Source organism: Acomys russatus, chromosome 32 (assembly GCF_903995435.1).
Source record: "Acomys russatus chromosome 32, mAcoRus1.1, whole genome shotgun sequence".
Taxonomy (NCBI): Eukaryota; Metazoa; Chordata; class Mammalia; order Rodentia; family Muridae; genus Acomys; species Acomys russatus.
The window spans coordinates 26,240,007-26,260,899 of record NC_067168.1 but is presented as its reverse complement, the minus strand read 5'-3'; the positions used below and the strand labels follow the sequence as shown (position 1 = coordinate 26,260,899).

General features: G+C 46.1%; 2 protein-coding genes across 2 annotated transcripts in view; both read right to left on the bottom strand.

Annotated features, from left to right (window-relative positions):
• Nucleotides 1–4,669, bottom strand: part of Dzip1l (DAZ interacting zinc finger protein 1 like) — a 38,584-nt gene extending 33,915 nt beyond the window's left edge. The window contains exon 1 of the mRNA XM_051140377.1: nucleotides 4,199–4,669. The gene's annotated coding sequence lies outside the window, so the exon portion shown is untranslated. The remainder of the gene's footprint in view (nucleotides 1–4,198) is intronic.
• Nucleotides 4,670–12,811: 8,142 nt separating this feature from the next.
• Nucleotides 12,812–19,225, bottom strand: A4gnt (alpha-1,4-N-acetylglucosaminyltransferase). Its single transcript, XM_051140632.1, has 2 exons — nucleotides 18,755–19,225; nucleotides 12,812–13,573 (listed from the first exon to the last, which is right to left on the bottom strand). The coding sequence occupies exons 1-2, from the start codon at nucleotides 19,163–19,165 to the stop codon at nucleotides 12,959–12,961; spliced, it is 1,026 nt and encodes a 341-aa protein (XP_050996589.1). The 5' UTR covers nucleotides 19,166–19,225; the 3' UTR covers nucleotides 12,812–12,958.
• Between the last annotated feature and the right edge of the window lie 1,668 nt (nucleotides 19,226–20,893).

Here is a 20,893-nt window from a genome sequence, read left to right as displayed (position 1 = left end):
CAGCAAAGTACAATATGGGATACAAATGGCATTTTATACAATGAAATTCTCTGTGGCTACTCATAAAGGCAAGACAGTTTTTATATACTGATAGAGAATAATGACTTCATACGTACACAGATATATATATATATATGTATATGACTTCATTTTTGGTTCACTATTAATATAATCACATTTAATAATAACTCCAAAACTTATATAGATCATGTTGGGATGGCCATCTTTGAGAGACAGAAATAAGACCATGAAATGGGGATAAATAAATGGATAGACAGATGACAAGCAGATGGCAGTTGGTTCGACAGATGAGCCTTACAGTGTTCCTTTGAGTGACTCATACCTGGTCTGACTATGTTAAATATGCACGGTTGTTATTCACGTGATTCATCTACATGTCTGAATTCATAAACACAGAGTTTCTAAAACAGCCAAAAGCTATTGGCATTGTCTATCTCCAGGAAGTGAAAGTGGCTGTCAGATTTTTATTTTTTATTTATTTATTTTTTAGATTTTTTATTTATTTATTTATTTATTTATTAGATTTTTATTTTTTAGTTTCTACCTCCCTACGCTATTCAAAGCTCTTCCCATCGTCACCTATTACTTTTATTATTTTTAAATTAAAAAAAAAATATACAGCTTTTGCCATTGCAAACTGGGAGCCTAAGACGAGAAAAGATGCACACCTCCCCTGTTCATCAAGTTCTCTGCATCCTGTGCAATCCCACCATTTACATGCAATTCAAAGAGAAGTGTCTTAATTTATCTTCCTTGTCAACTTGCCTGGGTTTGGAGCCACCTAGGAGACACACCTCTCAGCTTGTCTATGAGGGTGTTTCCAAAGAGGATTATCCCAGGAGGGAAGCCCCACCCAGATGTGGGTCCATCCCATGCCACCATTCTCTCCTTTCTGGCTGTGGAAACAGCGGTTAGCCACCTCACACCTCGACCACCATGCCCACCACCACAACGGACTATATTCCCTTCAATCATAAACCAGAAGAGACCCTGGCTTCCTTAAATTGCTTTTGTCAGGTATTCGTTACAACAATGAGAAAAGTAACAGCATAAAGAGGTCACAAAACTCAGCACAGAAAAAAAGCCTTGAAGAAACAGTGGGGCCAGGTGGACAGAGGAAAAGCCCTGTCCCCTCTGAACTGCCTTCCCCCAGAAAACACAGTGGCAATGGCCAAGCCAGCTCTCCCTGCTTCCCAGGACTATGAGAAGCAGCTGGGGGCAGGGGAAGGGCTCGGAGGTCACACCGGCAATGCCGCATGCAGTCTCTAGGCGTGAATCTACAAATAGATATGGTACCATTATCCCAATTCCACAAGCCAAACTGGAGTCTGGATGGTGCGTATGGTCTGCCCCAACCAGGGAGACCAGAGGTGAACCACAGCTACGCAGGCACCTGCCTCCAAAGTCTGTGGACCTGAGCTATTCCGCTATGGTAAGGCTCTCCTCTTACAAGTTTTACTTTGACGAGATGTTCACCCTTTTTCCCTTAAGCTGCTAGTTCATTCATTCATAAAGTCTCCCCTTGTTTACTGTATACCTGTTTGAGCTTAGCACAGCTGCCTGCATTGTGGGTACTGTGTGTTGAATTAACCACAGCCCTGCTCCCCACCTTGGGGTTCAGGGTGACTCCTTGCTGCCACAGTGCTGACTACAGACCTCCTCGGATGCTCCTCAGAATGGCCGCAGAATGCCCTGAGCCTAGCTTTTCAGTTCCAAGTCCTCTCCTTCCTGTCTCTAGACAGTCTTCCCAAACAGCAGCATCCGGCATAAGCATGCCTCACAGTCACCAGAAAACTAATATATGTCTACCTTGTTCAATGTGCCAGGTAACAAACAAAACAGGAGTTGGCTGACATGGTTGGTACTCACCATGCTTAGCTCCAACCTGCAGCCTCACCTCCAGGGCCTCAGAGACAAGTGCCCACAACAAGCCTTGCCGCTGAGCAACAGCAGGTAACCAGGCATGCTGTGCACAAGGGTAACAGGACACCCACTTCCTGTCCTCACAGGCCTGAGAACCTCACTCTTTAACTATTTAAGCTATGGCCTGCAGTGTTTGCCAACACTCTCTCTCGCTCCACTTTCCCTCTGCTTGTGGATGCTCCTGCCAGCCTCCTTTTTCAGTAATGCCTTTTTTTTTTTTTTTTTTTTTTTTTTTTTTGCTGCTTTAAGATGGTCCTCAGAGTCCTCAGCTCCCTGGGCTGATAACAAAACAACAGCATCACTGAGAACGTGTTAGAACCCAGAGCTGAGGCTGGCAGACAGCACAGGTGGTAAGGCGCCCGCCCCCAGAAGCAGAAAGTCCTGCATTTGCATTCCCCAGAACCCACATAAAAGCCAAGTACCATGGCACATGCGTGTAACCGCAGCACTAGGTAAGGGACGGACTCAGGCAGATTCCTGGAGGTCAATGGCCAGCCAATCTAGCCAATCAGTGAGTTGGGGGTCAGCAAGAAACCCAGTCTCAATTAACCACGGTGGAGAGCACACAAGACTCTCCTGTTATCACGTAATAACAGCATAGTTCTGATGACCTGAGCTAAATCCCCGAGACCCATATGCAGGTGGAAGAGAGAACCGACTCCGCGGAGTTCCCCTCTCACCTCTGCCGGCATGCCACACCCCTTCTCCACATACTATATACACTAGCAAACATCGAGGCAGAGAACAGTAGAGGGAAACACCCCCTGCAATAGACCGCGGAGAGCTATGGCAACATGGAGACTGTTCCCTAAAACTAATCCAAAAAGAGCTGCCATCACCTTCTGAGTCGCAAAGAAGTAAAGATGTTTGCCCAAGATCCGGACGCTGGATTCAAACCCAAGCAGCTCAGCTTGGGTCTGGGCTCCAGCCACTGTCTCTGCTGCCCCTCCAGAATAGACAGCCCTCTGCCACCTCCTTCTGCTCAAGATGGACACATGCTTCAAGGTTCCTCTCTTTAGTGTCACCAGAAATCCTTTCTAGGTCCAGAGTCCCGATTTCCTGGCTCTCCTCTGGGACCCCAGAGCACTGAGCACTTACTCTGGTCCATGTCAGTAAATGACTCCTAAGTCTTCACAAAGTACCGGGCACCAGAGCCAGCATTCAGTGTAGATGGGACCGCAGACAACGGTTCTGCCATTACGAAGGACTGGGAAGCAAGGAGGGAGGAAGGAAAAAGTGAAAGGAAAAAAGCTCACATCTCTGAACTCCACACACAGCTATCACGTTGGACATATGTTGTCCCACTTAACTCTCACAGCAAACCATTGCACAGATGAAGAAACTAGGAGAGTGAGTCAGGAAGGCAACAATTTTCCCACAATGGCCTAATTACAGTGTCTGGCTCCAGAGTTCATTCTCCGAGAGTGGTAAGCGCCAGGGTAGGCTCCAACAAGGGGACCACACCAAGACATAGCTGCATCCTTCTCCCCGCTCTGCTCCGCCATGTCTGAGGTTCTCAGGAGGCTGCACATGACCTAATTCGGACCTGTCACAGCTCAGTCTCTGACCTATTTCCTGATGGCTATTAAACTGAACAAAACTGCCAAAAAATCCTAGGCCCTTTCCCTCAAAATTCTGTGTTCTTGGAGTTCTGGGGAAATGAGGCCAGGACTGGCAAGCGGTAGAATTGACAGGAGCAAGTCGCCTTTCACTGGGACTCACTACAGAGAAATGCAGGCACAGAAAAGTGTCTGATGTGGTGACCATCAGCACCCACAGATTAGCCCCACTAATGAAAGCTCTTGTGAGTGGGGCTCAGGCACATCAGAGAGCCCTCCTACAGCCCACCGGAGCTGTCAAGACAGGGCCTCCCAGCTCGCTCTCCTAGTGTCCGCAAAACTTTCTTTTTCACGGCCTCAACAAACTTCCTAAAAGGAGTCATATTCCGTTCGCGAGTTATCACTCCCATCTTCTTCTATGATGCTAGAGGTCTGATTCCTAGAAATCTGGGGGTTCTGGCTTCAAAGGGTAGACAGAAGTGCGGGACTTCATATAGACGGCCATCTAATGATGGCAGCTATTACGCATCAAGCACCTCCACGCGCCAGGCACAGTACCAGACCATAAAAGGTGCTATTTCTCTCTGACACCACAAACCTGAATCACACCAACCAACCTCCCAATAACGATGGCATTGGTGGCATACAAACAATACAACAGATTGTTTTTTTCTTTCCTTGTGGAAATACAGTACCTGAGATTTCTTGAGCAGAATGCAAGGGCTGCCAGGGTTCACAGCGAATCATGACCCAGGGTCAGTGCTGGACATCTTAAATCCTCAATGTATCTCAGCCACAAAGCCTGTTCCCTGGTAAGGACAGGAGACAGAAGACAGAGCCACATGAGCATGTTGCTGGTTACCAGGAAACCACACACTCAAGGGGCAGGGACGCAGGCCTTCTCCAGACTGAGTTAGCAGCAGACTGTTTTCCCACATCTGGCAATAGAAACACAGGGCAGAGATGATTCAACTGCGTTTACCTGCCTCTACAGGTTTTGATGGGGTCTGGGGAAATTCCCCGAGTCCTACTTCACTCTCATGAGTTAGTGAACCAAATGCAGCGCTGTGCTAGGGTTTCCAGCCTGCTCCGCAGGGAGAACATCCAGTTCCTCTGTAGCAATTCCACACTCAATGTCAAAACAAAACAAAACAAAAAACATGTGACAGTGTTTACCACCTCCCAAGTCACCGGTTCCCTGGGGAAACAAATCCTGGAAGCTATATGGCTCATCTGCCTACCTGAATTCTACCAACGATAATGTTCACAAAATTGTCTGGTCATCTGGGTTTTTTTTTTCCCCTTTTTCATTTAAGTGACATCTCCCCATCTTACTGTCTCTTCTTCTTCCTCAAAAATGAAACCAAGAGGAAAGTTTAGAAGATGTGAGGCTTCTAGGGGGCTGTGGGCAATCATTTGCAAATTTGCCCTGGCTTCCAAGCTAACTTCACAGTGCCTGCCCTGGGGGCCTCTGGGCTTGTCATTAGAGCTAATTGTCATGGCTGCCAAGGAAACCTTCCCACAGTTTGCAAACATGCTCTCCACAAAGCAGAGGTAAGGGAGTGCCTGGAACCCCTAATGGAAATGAGAGATCAGGGACTTTCCAGAACACTACTTTTACAAACCCTGCTCTTGATCTTAAGAGTTTATTATTTTATTAAATAAATGTCTTTAAAAATTAAAAAGGAAGGCTCATTTCTACCCTTCACTGTCTAGTCTAGGGGCTGCAACCACTCTCAGAACTTCCAAGCAGCAAAAGAAGAGATTCATCCTCCAAGGCGCAAAGATCTCCCCTTGTAGTTGGGCCCCTGGGCCTAGCAACTTTAATCCAACCCACAGCTTGCTGGTGTGCGCGTGCTAGTGGGACCTAACACAGGGCCTCACACATGCCAAGTATGAGCTCTACCACTGAGCTACATCTCCAGATCCAAGAAGATATTTTTAAGACTGTACTAGAAGAGCATTTACGTGACCCTGGAGGTCAACCAAACTCCAGGGCAGGCCCTACACACAGGAATAGTAGGACAGCCGGGCAGTGGTGGCAATAGCCCTTAATCCCAGCAAAAGCAGGCAGATCTCTTACGAGTTCAAGGCCAGCCAGGTCTACATAGTGTGAGTTCAAGTATAGCCAGGACTGTGCAGAGAGACCCTGTCTCAAAAAATAAACGAGCAAAAAGAATATAGCAACAAGACAAATGGGGGGGGAGTCCTCAAAGTCGGGTGGGTAGGGAAGTGGGGGTGGGGTGGGGGAGTATGATCAGAATACATGGAAGAGCTGGTTGTGGTAGCACACACTGATAGGATTTGCTGAAGGAAGTTTGGGCAGGAGGATCACAAGCTTGAGGCTAGCCTGGGCTACACATTTGAGGAGGGAGGGGGCTACAATCGGGATGTAAAGTGAATATATAAATTAAAAATTTTTTTAATTTAAAATTACATGCAATAAATTCAGAGACTTTTCTTTATTAAAAACTTATTCTGAATGTCTGCCACAAAAAGGTTTTCTTTAAAACAAAAACGGAGGCAGGGCTTTGACTGATGGCTCTTGGGAGTATCTTAGAGATATTATCCTAGGCACAGAAGAGTCAAAAACAAACAAAAGCTGCTTCCCACGGGAGAGAAAACTTGACAGATTACACAGTGGTTTCCTGTCTATTAAAGCATTACTGCTTCCTAACAAGGGCTTCTCCATCTTTATTCGGGCCAGACCTCTCACTAGAATCACCAGGCCTGATGAGAGGCAGGGGGTTGGTCAGCCTTGCTGGCCACCACTGCCACCTTTCTACTGAGTGGTCACAGGACATTCAAAACTGCCTACCAAGTGCTCCTTCTCCACCTGGTGTTCCAAGTATCACGACTGAGCCTCTGACAAAAGTTCAGCTAACCAGGGTAGAACCAGAAGCCCAGTCCCCGAAGCCCAGCTGCAGATGAGGTTTCTGCTCCCAACCTGAGGCATGCATCTAAAATAGCAGTTTTCAAACCTGGGGGTGGCAACCTCTTTTGGAGTCCCTTATTAGATACCTTGCATATCAGATTTTTTCCAGATATTTTCATTACGATTCATAACACAGTAGCAAAATTACAGTTATGAAGTAGCAGGGAAAAAATTTTATGGTTGGGATCACCACAGCAGGAGGAACTGCATTACAAGGGCCGCAGTATTGGGAAGGTTGAGAGCCACTGCTCTAAATCCATTTCCGCGGGAGGGAGATGTCTCCAGACCTTTGGTGCTAGCAGATAGACAACCTTTACTGAGCAGGGTTGTTTTCACCAGCCAGACCACAGGTCGATAAAGGAAGCAGGAGGTAGCAACCGTTTTTTGTTTTTTTGGGTTTTGGGGGTTTTTGTTGTTGTTGTTTTGTTTTTTGTTTGTTTGTTTGTTTTGCTGAACATTTAACTCACGGGTGAATGGTGGAGCAAGTTTAGAACATCACAGACTCAGTAGGCCCCTCCTAATCTTGTTATAAATCAATCCGTGGAGTCATGGTCAGGCCAGCACCTGCCCTGGGCCCTTCTGGATCGTTTGTGAAGGCAGTCCTACCCAGGCCCTGTCCTCTGCTCCTGTCTCAATCATTCGTGCCCTGTATCCAGTGTGTGATCAGACTTCTAATTACATCCACCCGTGACGCTGTGCTCCTGTTAAACTTCAGCCCTGGACCGGAAACAGAGGAACTAGAAACGCCAAAGCTTGTTTTAAAATTATCTTGTTAGTAACCGATCCCCACTTCCCTACAGAACTCAAATCTTCAGTCTCTTATTTCGCGTTACTGTTCTCAAAAACTGCAATCCCAAGACCACCCTCCTGGAGAAGCTGAGGGTTGGGCGTCGGACATCCCCCTCCGCCCCCCATTCCGCGCCTCCAAGCACGCCAGTTCTTTCCCCGCAGGGTACCTCAGTCCAAAACAACCCGAGGCCGCTGGGATGGAGGCGCAGAGAGCAGGACGTCGTGAGGCACCCTTGGCCACGCAGCTCGGTTCCTTGCTAGGTGACCGCAGCCGCTAATGTTTAACCTGCGCGCGCAACGGCCGGGTAGCTCCGCCTGGAACCGAGCTCCCTCCCGCGGCTCCCGGCTGGATTCCAGGCATAGTTTTCCTGGGAGGCCTGGGTCACCCGGAGCAGGGGCTGGTGACTGGAGGTCTGGGGGGGGGGGGGGGGTGCCACGTCCTAACTCACCCCATCCGCGGGTCCAGACTCACTCCATCTCCTGCAGTGCCGTCCGAGGATGCTACCAGCCACGCGAACACTACAAACGAGCCCCGGGACCCAGCACGCCTTAGGTTCAGGGTCTGCAGTGCCTCCCGCTCCCGCCCCTGTCCCCCCACCCCCACCCACAGCAAAGGCGGGGCTTCTCCTCAGCGCCCCGGAATAGCTATTTTTAGAGCAGTAAGGGTCGGGGTAAGGAGGGTATGCCGCTTTGAATCCGTTAAGGAAATCCAGCACCCAAGTTTCCAGGCCTTGGTCATCAGCAGGACTGACTCCTTTGTCGCCATTCCTTCACTCCCACATCTCGCCAAGGGCAGGGTGCAGCCACTGTCCTGAGGTAAACTAGGACAGCTGCTGCCACTGCCCCTCACCCTCTGCAGGCATCTCTGCAAGCCCCCAAAACTAAAGTGGTCAGCTAGCAGTCACTTTCTGGATCCCTTATGCACTAACTTTGCCCAGAAAGCTGAGGTTAGGAGTTGTGGGAATGATTTTTCTCTCCTGATTATATTTTAGGTCCCTGCTCCAATCTCGTTGGGTCTCATGCCTTTAAGTTCTGGGACGTTTGGTTGCATCTTAGGGCCTTCCTCTCATCACCACTTCAATATGCCAAGCTATTCATCTTGGGACAGCAAGAATGAAAAGTACTGGAAGTAAGTGTTGGCAAAGGAAGGGGGGAAACGCAAATTCCTCTGCGTTGTTGATGGGAACACAAAATGGTACGGCCGATGTGAAAAGCAAAATGGTGACTCCGCAGAGAAGTTCCTTTGGGTTGCCACGATTCAGCAATAACAACGTAGTGGTAGTCTGAGTAAGAATGGCCCCGTAGGCTGGTAGATTTGAACGCTGGTCACCAGGAAGGGGCACTATTTGAAAAGATTAGGATTGGGAGGTATGGCCTTGTTGGAGGAAGTACCTCACTGGGGGGTGGGCTCTGAGGTGTTTGGTTTTTTTGAGACAGGGTCTATGTAGTCTTGGCTGTCCTGGACTCGCTTTGTAGATCAGTCTGGCCTCCAACTCACAGCGATCTGCCTGCCTCTGCCTCCCGAGTGCTGGGATTAAAGGCATGCGCCACCACGCCCGGCTTGGCTCTGAGGTTTTTAAAAGCCTATACCAAACCCAGTCTTCCTTCCTTTCTCTCTGCTTATGTATTGGGATGCATTGCAGCTACTTCTCCAGCAGGACACCTGCCTGATGCCATGTGCCCCGCCCCTCAGTGGTGATAATGGAACAAATCTCTGGAACTGTAAAGCCCCTGATTAAATGCAATCCTTTATAGTAGTTGCCTTGGTCACGGGACATGGGTGTTTAAAATAGCACTATCTGGCTGGCAAGATTGGTTCATTAGGGAAAGGGCTTTGCCATCAAGTCTGACATCCTGAGTTGAATTCCTGTAACCCACATGGTAAAAGGAAAAGAACCAACTCCTGAAAGTTGTTCTCTGACCTTTGGGACTACAGAGGCACATGCACAATGTAAAATAAAATAAAATAGTATTATTCATAACAGCCAAAATGTAGCCTCTGGTCCAAGATCAACCCAGTCAACACTCCGGCAGGAGAAGGAAGGGACTCATGAGGCCCCTGCTCTATCTGAGGAGCTGTTGTCAGTTGGTGGATTCTGGGATAGGGAAGAGTCCATTTTTTTCCCCAGCTGTATGGCCTGTGGCAGGTTGCTCATATTCCTGTGGATGGTGCCCTACAGCCATGCACATACAAGCGGTACTAACTGGACTCAGTGGGTAGAAGAAAAAGAGGAGGAGGAGGAAGACACGGGTTAGAGGGGAAACATAATCTAAATGGGCAGATATAATCTAAATGCATTGTACTCACGTGTGAAATTACCAAAGAATATCTTTTAAATTTAAACAGTAAAATCAAAAGAGAACAGACTGATGGGATAACCATTGAGATGTAACAAGAATAAATTAATAAAAAACACAGACTGGGCCCAGGGGTCCCGCTCAAACTAAGGCACCAGCCAAGGACAATACAGGCGGTAAACTTTAAACCCCTACCCAGACCTAGCCAATGGTCAGAGCATTCTCCACAGTTGAGTGGAGAGTGGGATATGACTCTCTCACGTACTCTGGTGCCTCACATTTGACCATGTCCCCTGGAGGGGGAGGAGACCTGGTGGCACTCAGAGGAGGGATAGCAGGTTGCCAAGAAGAGACTTGATACCCTATGAGCATATACACGGGGAGGTAATCCTCCCCCTCAGGAACAGTCATAGGGGAGGGGAATAAGGGGAAAAGGGGAGGGAGGGAAGAATGGGAGGATACAAGGGATGGGATAACCATTGAGATGTAACAAGAATAAATTAATAAAAAAAATTTAAAAAAACAGACAGAAAATATTGCAACATAATATTAAAGTAGTACTGTTCATAACATACAGGGAGGTTACAAATGAATAAAAGTAGAAAAATACGCCAACATTTTAAAATGTTATTACATGCTATACATGCTGTAGAGAATAAGAAAATATACATTGCCAGGTTAACATTGGTAACTATCAACCTTTCCAAAATGAGTAAGGAAATTGTATTGCTCAGTTTTCCTCCAAACTACCATCAGTGTTTTAAACTCCCTCTTTTCTATCATACAAATGGTACTCTTTACATAAGTTATTCATTTATCTTTCATACTTAATAATCAAAAACTCATCTTACTGCAAAACTAAGGACTTTTCTATACATCATTGCCTCAAAAAACCCATACAAGTATAACCCAGAATAAAGACATATGTATGACATTGTTATTGACCTATTTGCTCTCACTGAAAACAGTATATATTTTTGAGAAGTTGAAAAGGTTGTCACTCAAGTCCCTCAAACTTTCGTGTTCAGGAAGATTAGTAGTTGGAGAGCGTTCTTCAAATCCAGTGGTTTAAAAAAAAAAAAAAAAAGCCAACATGGATGACTGCACTCTTTCCCAACAGAGCCAGTGGGGGAATCCTCACCAGTGGAGAATTAATTGCCAGGGTTCACTGTCCCAGGGACACAAAGAGGGCATCATCCTCCTGACGGAGAGGGGCACACAGCCTGACTGCAGGGTCAAGTATCAGAGAACCCAGCAAGTAACGGAATAAATAAACCTAAGGCAGGACACAGGATTTGTGTTTTGGGTTGTTTGGTTTCTTTTACATTTATGTGTTTTGTTTAGTGTGGGTGTGTGCAAGTTTGGCCCAACAGGTATCTTTGCCCAGTGAGCCATCTCACCAGTTTGGCTTGGTTTGTTTTGGTTGGTTGGTTTGGGTTTGGTTTGGGTTATTTCTCAAGACAGGCCTCGAGTCCAGGACTGTCCTTGACTCACTTTGTAGACCAGGCTGGCCTCAAACTCACAGAAATCCGTCTGTCTCTGCCTCCCCAAGTGCTAGGAATACAGGTGTGTGCCACCACGCCTGGCTTCACCAGTTTGTCTTTTTTTTTTTTTTTTAAGTAAGACTATCAGAGCCATGATTCTTTTTTTTTTTTTTTTTTTTTTTTTTTGGTTTTTCGAGACAGGGTTTCTCTGTGTAGCCTTGGCCATCCTGGACTCACTTTGTAGACCAGGCTGGCCTCGAACTCACAGTGATCCGCCTGCCTCTGCCTCCCGAGTGCTGGGATTATAGGCGTGCGCCACCACGCCCGGCCAGAGTCATGATTCTTGAAGAGGAAAATTTAAGAAATGAGAAAACAGATGGATGTAGATTCATTAAGACATCATAATTTTGTGTTTGGAAAAAATGTAAATTTTCCATAAATGAAAGAACCAAGAAGTAGTTCTAGAAAATCTTGGCCTATCACTGCTTATAGAGAGAAAAATATTCATTTTCATGCCTCCTGAACATTGGAAATGAATTTGTTTTTATTTTAATTGAAAAAATAAAAACTACGTATGTTTATGATGCACAACATGCTTGGAGAAAGCTAATTTTTTTTTTAATCTATGAAGGAAAGTAGAGTCCTTGAGCTTAAAATTTGCTCTTAAACAACAGCTGAGATGGCAGGGTAAATGTGTGTTGGAGGAAAAGGGCAGTGTGGGGAAGGCAGGTGTGGACAGGGAGGGACTGTCCTAAAAACAAGTGGCCAGTAATTAGAATACATGTGCTGGGACCAAGACTGCTTCTTTGGCCCCTAAATTAGTGCTCGGTACACAGGAAGATCAATTAATATATACCAAGTTAATGAGTTAATGAGCACTGCTGCCGTTTATACATGGTTTCGTGTGTTTTAAGCTCAGTCTCCATTGTGATGGCATTGAGAAGTGACAGAACATTTGAAGAAGTGGACTGTAACTGGGTCATGGGAGGGTTCCATCATCCGAAGGAATTCATGTACTTTTGATAGGATTCTAGTTAGTTCCTGCAAAAAAAAGGAACCCCGAGCCGGCCATGGTGGCACACACCTTTAATTCCCAGCCCTCGGAGGCTTGGGCAAAAGGACCTAGAGTTTGAGGCCTGCCTGAGATACAAGACCTTCCCTCTGACACTATCCCCCTGGTGGTGGGGGATGGGAGAGACTGGTTCCTGAGCGTCTCTGGCTTCCCGATTCATCATGTGATCATCTTCTACATGTTTCCGGTCATGTCATCCTCTGTGATGGCTTCACTAGATGCCAAACAGACAGAGTCATCACAAGCAAGATTTTAGCCTCCAATTCTACAAGATAAATAAAATAGTGAGTTCTAGGACAGCCAGAACTGCATAGAAGGATCCTTTCTCAAAAATCAAAACAACCACCAGGCTCCTTTCATTCCGACAGGTGTTAAAAATTCATCTTACACTATTTGATAAAAATAGAACAGAAACAGACCTCTAAGCTACCTACCAGCCTCCCTTGCAGCTACAATCTAGCCATGGAAATACAAAGATACATGGTATTTGCAATTGTATAGGATGTGCATAACATCTTATGAAATGCATTTTTTTTTAATCTTCCTTCTGACATCCTAGTGTCTGGGTGGGCTGAAAGTCCAGCATCCACATGGAGCATGGCCTGCACACACTAGGACAACAGGAAGATTCAAGCATGGGTCCCCAACGATATACCTGTTAATAGACCCATCCTAAATTATCTGCCTTCAGACTTGCTATCCCATGAAGGATAGTGTTTATCTTTACAGGCTGTTTTCTTAGGAACCATTCTGTCATGCCCATAGAAAGTTAACTCTGAAGATGTGGATTAACTCCTAGCCCCCAGAGACAATGGAGACCAAGTGAAAAGTGTGGCAGCCCAGGAAGGGTCCAGTTTCCCACAGCAGCAGTGGCCCTCTATCTGGTACCTGTACTTGGTTCCCTGGACACTATCCCTTCTGCACCTTGAATCAGAACGCTGTAGGTCTTGGGGCAGTGCTTTCGAAAGAGATTCTCCACCAGAGTGTTGCTTCCACTGACCACAGTCCTGCCCTCTTGGTTCATGTAGTTCCACAGATGCAGCGCATAGGAGGCGTTGAAGCTCGGCTCCGTGTCCCACACTTGGTAGTAGCGCCTCCACTGCGGGTAGGGGATGGGGTAAAATCGCTCAGGATGAAGGAACGAAATGTTGCCACACTTCAGGTCACCCAACTCTTGGAAGTCTTTAAGTCTGCACCACACTCTTAACATCCTTGTCATCAAATTGGGACCCTGGTTGCCCCAAATGCGTGAGTTATAGTGCTCAACAAAGTTCTCCATGCAGGCCCACAGAAAGGAGTAGTGGGGGAGGAACCCAAATACCCCGTTACTGGAGTGCCGGGAACCCTGTGCTGCCAAGAAGTTCTCCTCAGGGATGGCCCGGATGGAGATGACATCAGTGTCCATGTAGATGCCACCATACTTCCATATGACAGCCAGGCGGCATGCATCGGAGCTCACATGGAGCCAGTGTTTCTCTGTACTGCTGTTGACCTACGGAAGAGGTACGGATGAGCCCCCAAGCCGTAAGGGTGTCTAAGAAGGAATGCAACAAGGCTGATGCCCCAAAATCGATTTGACAGCAAGCCAAACTTTATACTTTTTTTTTTTCAATTTACGTTCATTCCCCCATTTTTCCTTGAGTCTATAGCAAATGGTACCAATGCAAAGATGTTCAGCACCCACTAAAGATTTTTTGAAAAGCAAAAAAAACTTTTCATCAAAGCAGTGGAAAGGTAGGAAACTTCAGCTGGAATTTCACAATGCACAGTATGGGTCATTCTTCCATGTGGATTATACTAACCACAGATATGAAACCGTGAAAGCTGGATTTTTGTTGTTGTTGTTGTTGTTTCGAGACAGGGTCTCTCTGTGTTAGCCTTGGGTGTCCTGGACTCACTTTGTAGACCAGGCTGGCCTTGAACTCATAGCGATCCGCCTGCCTCTGCCTCCCAAGTGCTGGGATTAAAGGCATGCACCACCCCAACCGGCTTGGATTTTTTTTTTTCAAGTCCTCAAAATGTTTAAGATTGTTTTTTTTTTTTTAAAGGCTAGGAAACTTTTTAAAAATCATGTAGATTTTTCTCAAAATTCTTAATTTCTCAAAACTCCAATTTCTCAAAATTGGGGGGAAAGAAAAAGAATCTGAGGGTGCATGAATGTGTGCCTTTCTTTGCTTTAGGCCTTTCTATAAAATTCAGCGAGGACCTGCTTACCATGCACCAAGCACCATGAAGCTGCTAAAAGCACAGCAGTGAACACATGGCAAAAATCCTCATTAGGAGGAGATTGACAATAAACAAATATATACTGTGTTGGGTGTTGAGGAGGAATATGAAGGGAATAAAAAGACCCAGGTGAGGGGACAATAAAGGGGCGAGAGGGGACACAATGTCCTATTAGGTTCCAGCAGATGGGTGGATGGGTGCCCCGTGGACACATCCAGGCGGAAGCTCTAAGAGGAGCGGTCAGCCAGTGTGAGGGCCCTAAGGCAGAAGCAGAGTGGAGGGAGGGGGAAGCCAATGACAGCAGAGCAGGGTATGGGAAAGGAGGGTCAGACCATGCAGATTGGGATCAAGAGTTGAATTTATCTGGAATGCTGAGCAGAAAGGAGTGATGTAATCTGAATGGGCTTTCCAAAGGTCACTTTGGCTGCCGTGTGGACAAGAATCTGGGGTAGTAGTGGAACCGATGAGGACAGAGGCAAAGAAACAGGCTAGGAATTTGTGGAGTCAATCTATGCTTGGACCAGGGTGATAAGCCAGTGGGGATGAGAGAAGCGGTCAGGGTCCATATTGCACATAAAAGCAGATCAGGCTTTGCTATTGTGTAGGGGGATAGGAAAGAATGACTCTACACCTAAAATACAAGCAAAATGGAAGAGGAACCCAAAGGAATAAAAATGATCCGTAAACATCTTAGCATTTCCCTTTGGAATGGTAAGAGTTTGAATTAAAAAACCAAATATATTTTTCTGAATTTAAAAATATCAAATAAAAGATTAAGAAAGGACCTTTGGTCTTGTTCAAAAACAGAGTTGTTAAGATTCTACTATAAGGGGGCTGGAGACATGGCTCAGTGGTTAAGAGCACTGTCTACTCTTCAAGAGGTCCTGAGTTCAATTCCCAGCAACCACATGATGGCTCACAACCATCTAAAATGAGATCTGGTGCTCTCTTCTGATATGCAGGCAGAACACTGTATATGTAATAAATAAATAAATCTAAAAAAAATAAAAATAAAAACATTCTACTATGAACAAGAGCAAGCTAACAAAACCTCTGTAGAAAACACCTCAGTTGCTGAAAATCAGGCAGTCATTTACAATTCCTGAAACCTCAGGAACAGTAGCTAGCGCGTACCAATGATCGTTCCGAACACTTTGTAACCTGCACAGATCTGCAGAGAATGGGGTACATGGTCATTCTACCTATGGGATGAGAAGCTGAGGGTTCGGGACGTTCGGTCATTTGTCCCCAGGCACAGGGGTGAACTGAACCTAAGCAGCCTGCCTTCAGACACTCACTCCTTCGCAAGAAACTCTGCTTTGGTAAACATCAGGATAACTTGAGGATATGAGGGTCATGACTGAACTAAGAGACAAAGGATATAGAAGCCTCAGCAAAACAGAAGAGGAACCTGCCTGGATGTGAATATTAGACTGCCATCCACCTGGGACGGGGCAAGAGACTGAGAACTACGGCCATGCTGATCCCGGACATCTTCAAGAGCTACAACTGCCTGTGGGGCCCATGTAGCTGACCCAGCAGTCCTTAGGAAGTGACGTCACCATGAACCCTCTCTAACACATGCCCCCATTTATCTCCAAATGAGTCCCAACTGGGACAGAACATGCCGTGGCTCAGATCCCTCAAGAATATCACGGTCTGGGTGCTATGGTTACACACCCCAGCACAAAGCCCTACAGACTCAGAATCTCAGGGCCCACTTTGCTCCTAAAATCTAACATGTAAAATCTAGGTCCATCTTAGTGCAACCCAAGCTTTGCTACAAAGGACGTCTTTAGTTTCAAGAGGTTATTTACGTACCACACTGTAAGAGCTAAAGTGTCCTTAGTTCAGAACCAGAACGCGGTTGTGTGTGCGGTTCTCTTTGAGATAGTCTCTCACTAGGTAGCCCTGGCTGTCCTGAAACTTGCTCCGTAGACCAGGCTGGCCTCGGACTCAGAGGAGCCACCTACCTCTGCCTTCCAAGTGCTGAGACTAAAGGCATAAGGCACGGCCGCCTGGCTTAATGTTCTTATGGAATAATTCAACCATGAGAAAAAAAGATGTAGTGTACGGCATCCCAAAAACTGCAATCTTTGAGATATCCCCCACCCCCAAGGAGCAAACTACAGTTTAGATAAGAGGAATCTAGTCCAAGCATGGGAAAGCTGTGTAGTCCGGGGCCATCCTCCAGCGTCTTTAGAGCCACAGGGACAAAGCTGGCTGTTGTCTCTATCTCTAGTGCCTGCCTTCCTGGCTGTTACCTCCCCTGCTGCTCCTGGGACAGTGACACCCGCTTTCCAGGAACCCTGCCACTGGCAACTGCCAAGACTAGCAGCAGATGGACACTTACTACATTTGAACTGATCCACTTCCTCCTGGCTAATCTCAGTTTGCTATTTCCAGGCTCTTATAACAAACAGATGTGGCTTTCGCATCTAAACATCTCCGGAGCACCCCTAAAAGAAACTGACCCCCAAAAGCTGCCCTCAACCCCAGCCTGATCTACTAGAAGGGTCCCCTCAGGCTTACAGCTTAGTGTGACAAATGTTTCCAAATAACAGCAACTAGATTCAAGCCTGCCAGCCACACACCAACCCACCAGAGCCCAGGGAATGAGGCAAGCCAGGGCAGGAGTTTCTTTTCCTTTTATGACTATGCTAAAGTAGGTCGAATAAAGACCACCCAAAGATACCAGATTCCTGGAACCTGTAGATAAGGCGTGAGGATCCTTGCCAATGTGACAAGTTAAGGACACTGACATGGGGTGTTGATCCTGAATTACCCTAATGAGTCCTTGAGAATACCACAGATTTAATGATCCAGGTGGGCAGAGACTCTACATACACAGAGGTATAGTGGGGGTTGAAGAAGGAGGCAGCCAGTGAACTGATGGGCTACAGACCAAGGGACAGTTTGGCTACCAGAAGCTGATAAAAACAAAAAACAAACAAACAAACAAACAAAAAAACCCAAGCCCCTGATGTGACTGTGGCTTGCTGAGCTGAGAGGGAAATCTGTGTTGCTGTCGGCCACCAATTCTGAGATCATTTGCTAAGGGAACCTTTGTAAACTAACACAGGGACAGACACAATAGCCTCTCTTTTGCTACTTAGCTCACAAAGCTTAAATATTTGCTGACATTTGGTCCAGGGCAAGTTAGAATTTAGATAGAACTTCATATGGCATACAAAAGTTTATGGCACCAACTTTTATATTATTTCTGTCCTTAAGAATAATTTTCTTGGAGCTAGAGAGATGGCTCAGCGGTTAAAAGAACTTACTGCTATTCCAGAGGTCCTGAGTTCAAGTCCCAGCAACCTCATGGTGGTTCACAACCATCTATAATATGATCTAATGTGCATTGTGTACATAGCAAATAAATATTTTTTTTAAAAAAGAATAACTTTCTTTATAAGATCAACATTTTTGAAAGTCGATTCCATTTCAATCCTGTTCAAACATCTATTGTGTGTAGTTTCTTTACGATTTTTGTTTTGTTTTGTTTGTTGCGGGGAGAGGGGGCCTGAATTGTCTTTAGGTTTTAGAACTCTTGGTTCTTTGAGACAGAATCTCAAGTAGCCCAGGCTGCCCTACAACTTCCTATGAAACCAAAGATGACTTTAAATTCCTGACCTCCCTACCTCCACCTCCCAAGTAGTGGGATCACTGGCGTGTGCCCCATGAAAGCTTCCTCAGTTCTCTTTAACACTGGGATGGTCACACAGCTGAAATGATTCTGAGTTGTCTTAGACTCTCCTGAAGACGTCAGTTAAAAAGCTCAACTAAGACTGTCTAATGGAATCCTTGAGTAACTGCCTTCTAAATTCCCTTATGCGTTACCCAACTGTGTGTCCTCTGCGGCCAGCACTACACTGACATACTATTTCCTTTATTATGACATACTGCCACAAGAGGCGGACCATCGGATTCCTACGCGTTCCGGGTCTTCTCAGTCACATCTTGCCACAACCCAATCTGATGGAGCAGCAGACCACCGATCCTTCCTGAATTCTCAACCTGCGTCACTTTCACTTTAAATATTGCCTCCTTTCTGCCTCTGGCGTTCAAAGGGTTAGCATAGATGGGTTTTAAGTGATAATGAAAAATAAGGCCTCCTTATGCCTAGGAAAGATTATCAACTCATTCAGTTAAGAGAAGCCTCCAATACACCAAAGAGCCTCAAGGAAATAAGCCTCGATGCAAAGGAAACCTGTGCAATCACCAGTGGGAACTGGCACGTCTCCCATTTGTCTGAGCCAGAACTGCACAGGGTGAACAGAGGGCAATCAGGAAGCCACTAGCCTGAGTTTCTAGACTAGACTAACCTACTGTCCTGAGCCCTTGCCCTCAGTTTGCCTGTCTACAGTGAGGGTGTTGGACTCATTTCCTGAAGGTTCTGTTTCTCCCTCCCAATGCAGACTTTCTCGATGCTTTGAACACTTACTTTGGTGTACCATGAAAACAAGGGCGTGTCTTCAAATAGTCTTTTCATGTCCAAAGGCACAAAGAAAACATTGCCAATGGCTGACAGGAGGGAGAAGGCTGGGTAGCTGGCATTTGAAGTCAGCTCCATGGCATTGCTAAGCCCTTTCATAAAGAAGATGATGGGCTGTTCAGGGTAGATTTTCGCAGCAGACTCCACGGCACAGGAGACCAGTGGAGGTGGCTCCACTCTCTCAGAGGTCTCTATGAACACAACGCTCCGTCCATTGCTCAGGAGGCTTTCTGGCCCCTGTGGAGACATGAAGGGAGGCAGGCAGGCAAAGAAGCACTGAGACCTCAGGGTGAGCTGGTACAGCAGGCCACAGGCAAACAGTAGGACCAGGGACAGGTAGAGATGAAGTTCCCTCAGCATATCCTCCAGTCCTCAGGGCGTCTCCAGGCAACAGAGTTCATTAGCGTTCGCTCTGGTGGTCCTGATGGAGACAGCAGGCAAGAGAACGAATGAGTAAGAGGATCGCTTACCGATTTAGGCGGAAGAAATCCCAAGGGGAATATAATCAAGTCAAGCCTGGCAATATTTTTTTTAAAAATTCATCTTAGGTTTAGATTTATATAGTAAGACATTCGATTGTTTAATATACATACTATTAATGCATGAACTGTCTGAACAGAAGAAAAGAAAATCAAACGCCAGACTATTCTGAGTCTTTAGATGTCAAAAATAAGGGAAATTCTGACATACATTCATGACTTTTGTAAAAAAAAAAAAAAAATTACAAGAAACATTCTTAATCTGATAAACAATACCTGCCAGAACAATATATAGATAGATAGAAATAGATAGATGCTAATATAAAGATAATAATATAGATAATGATATAGAGCAATCAGTCTTCTCCAAAGCATGCCAATAAAGCTTGACTATGATAAACTGCCCGTCGTCTCTCTTGCTAGTCAATAGCATTCTAACTCTTCTAAACCAGTCAAGGAAACAAAAGGAAAAAAAATTATTTTTTGCCTTCCACGTAACTCTTTCAGAAAACTCAAATCCAGGAGCCCAGAACTTACCTTCCAGCCAGGGACCTGCAGTTCACCAGTACTTGAGGTCTAAGAAGTGAGGACGCAGTTTTTTTCCTGTATATGCTCTGATAACTCCCTGCCCAATCTTCTAATTCAACCACATACAGAAAAGTAAATCATTGGCAGATTAAGACTAAACAGAACTCCCCAGGAAGCCCTTCCCTTCCCTAAGCTCCTCCCCCACACACCCTAAAAGGCAAGTCCTGAGGACACTAGGAGTTCACAAGATTTTTCAGGTGACCCACATACTTGGCAAGCCAGTTTGGGGATCTATCGTGGGGGCCTCGAAGAGACTCCTCTCGGACGGAGGAAATTATGAGAGCACGATGCTGGTGCCGATACATCCTGCGTCCGCTCAGTTTAGTTTTGCAATCATGATTAAAAGAAAAGGAAGACTGTTTGCACTATCAAAGTGGTGGACATACTCCACCAGGCTAAAGGCCCTGGGATATAAAATGAAAACGCATCCCCAGGTGTCGGCTTCAATGGCTGCAGGGTCTTTTTGCCTTGAGGTATCATTCTGGGGTAGAATCGTTCTCTTACTCTCACAAGGTTAGCTTGATTGCCCTCAACTAACCAGGGCTCCCCCCAAAAGTATTGTCCCCTCCTTGGTCTACCCTCGAAGTTTCTGATGTGAGCGTTCAGCAAGCCTCTTTGAAACTCGTGTCTGCTCACAGAATCACCTGCCCAGATCTTTCTTTCAGGCAAAACCAGGTTCCCCTGGATGCTGTGGTCTCATCAGTGAGGTACCCTACTGGACAGACTGTGGACCCAAGTCCTGTATTAAGGTAGGTTGAAGCTATCGCATCCCTGGGTTTCTTTGTCTGAGCATGCCCAGAACTAGCACTTGGATCTCCACAGGTTCCTCTTTTGGGGCAATTTATTTCTTCTGTGGACCTGATCAGGTCTGAGCTCAAGGGACTCTGGCACCTTTCGAGGATTCTTGGAGTTGAAGAGATGTGGGTGTTCTTGCCTACAAACAGGAAGGAAGATGAGTGTTCTACTACATGTTTGAGACTAACTGGGGAGCTGGGTTTGTGGAAGTCATATAGTCCTTGTA

Bases quoted from the DNA above. Each gene is read 5' to 3' on its own strand.
- A4gnt (XM_051140632.1), bottom strand. From the start codon at position 19,165: ATGCTGAGGGAACTTCATCTCTACCTGTCCCTGGTCCTACTGTTTGCC. The intron at 13,574-18,754 runs GTAAGTGTTCAA...CCTCTTCCGTAG, and splicing joins TGTTTTCATGGTACACCAAA to GTCAACAGCAGTACAGAGAA.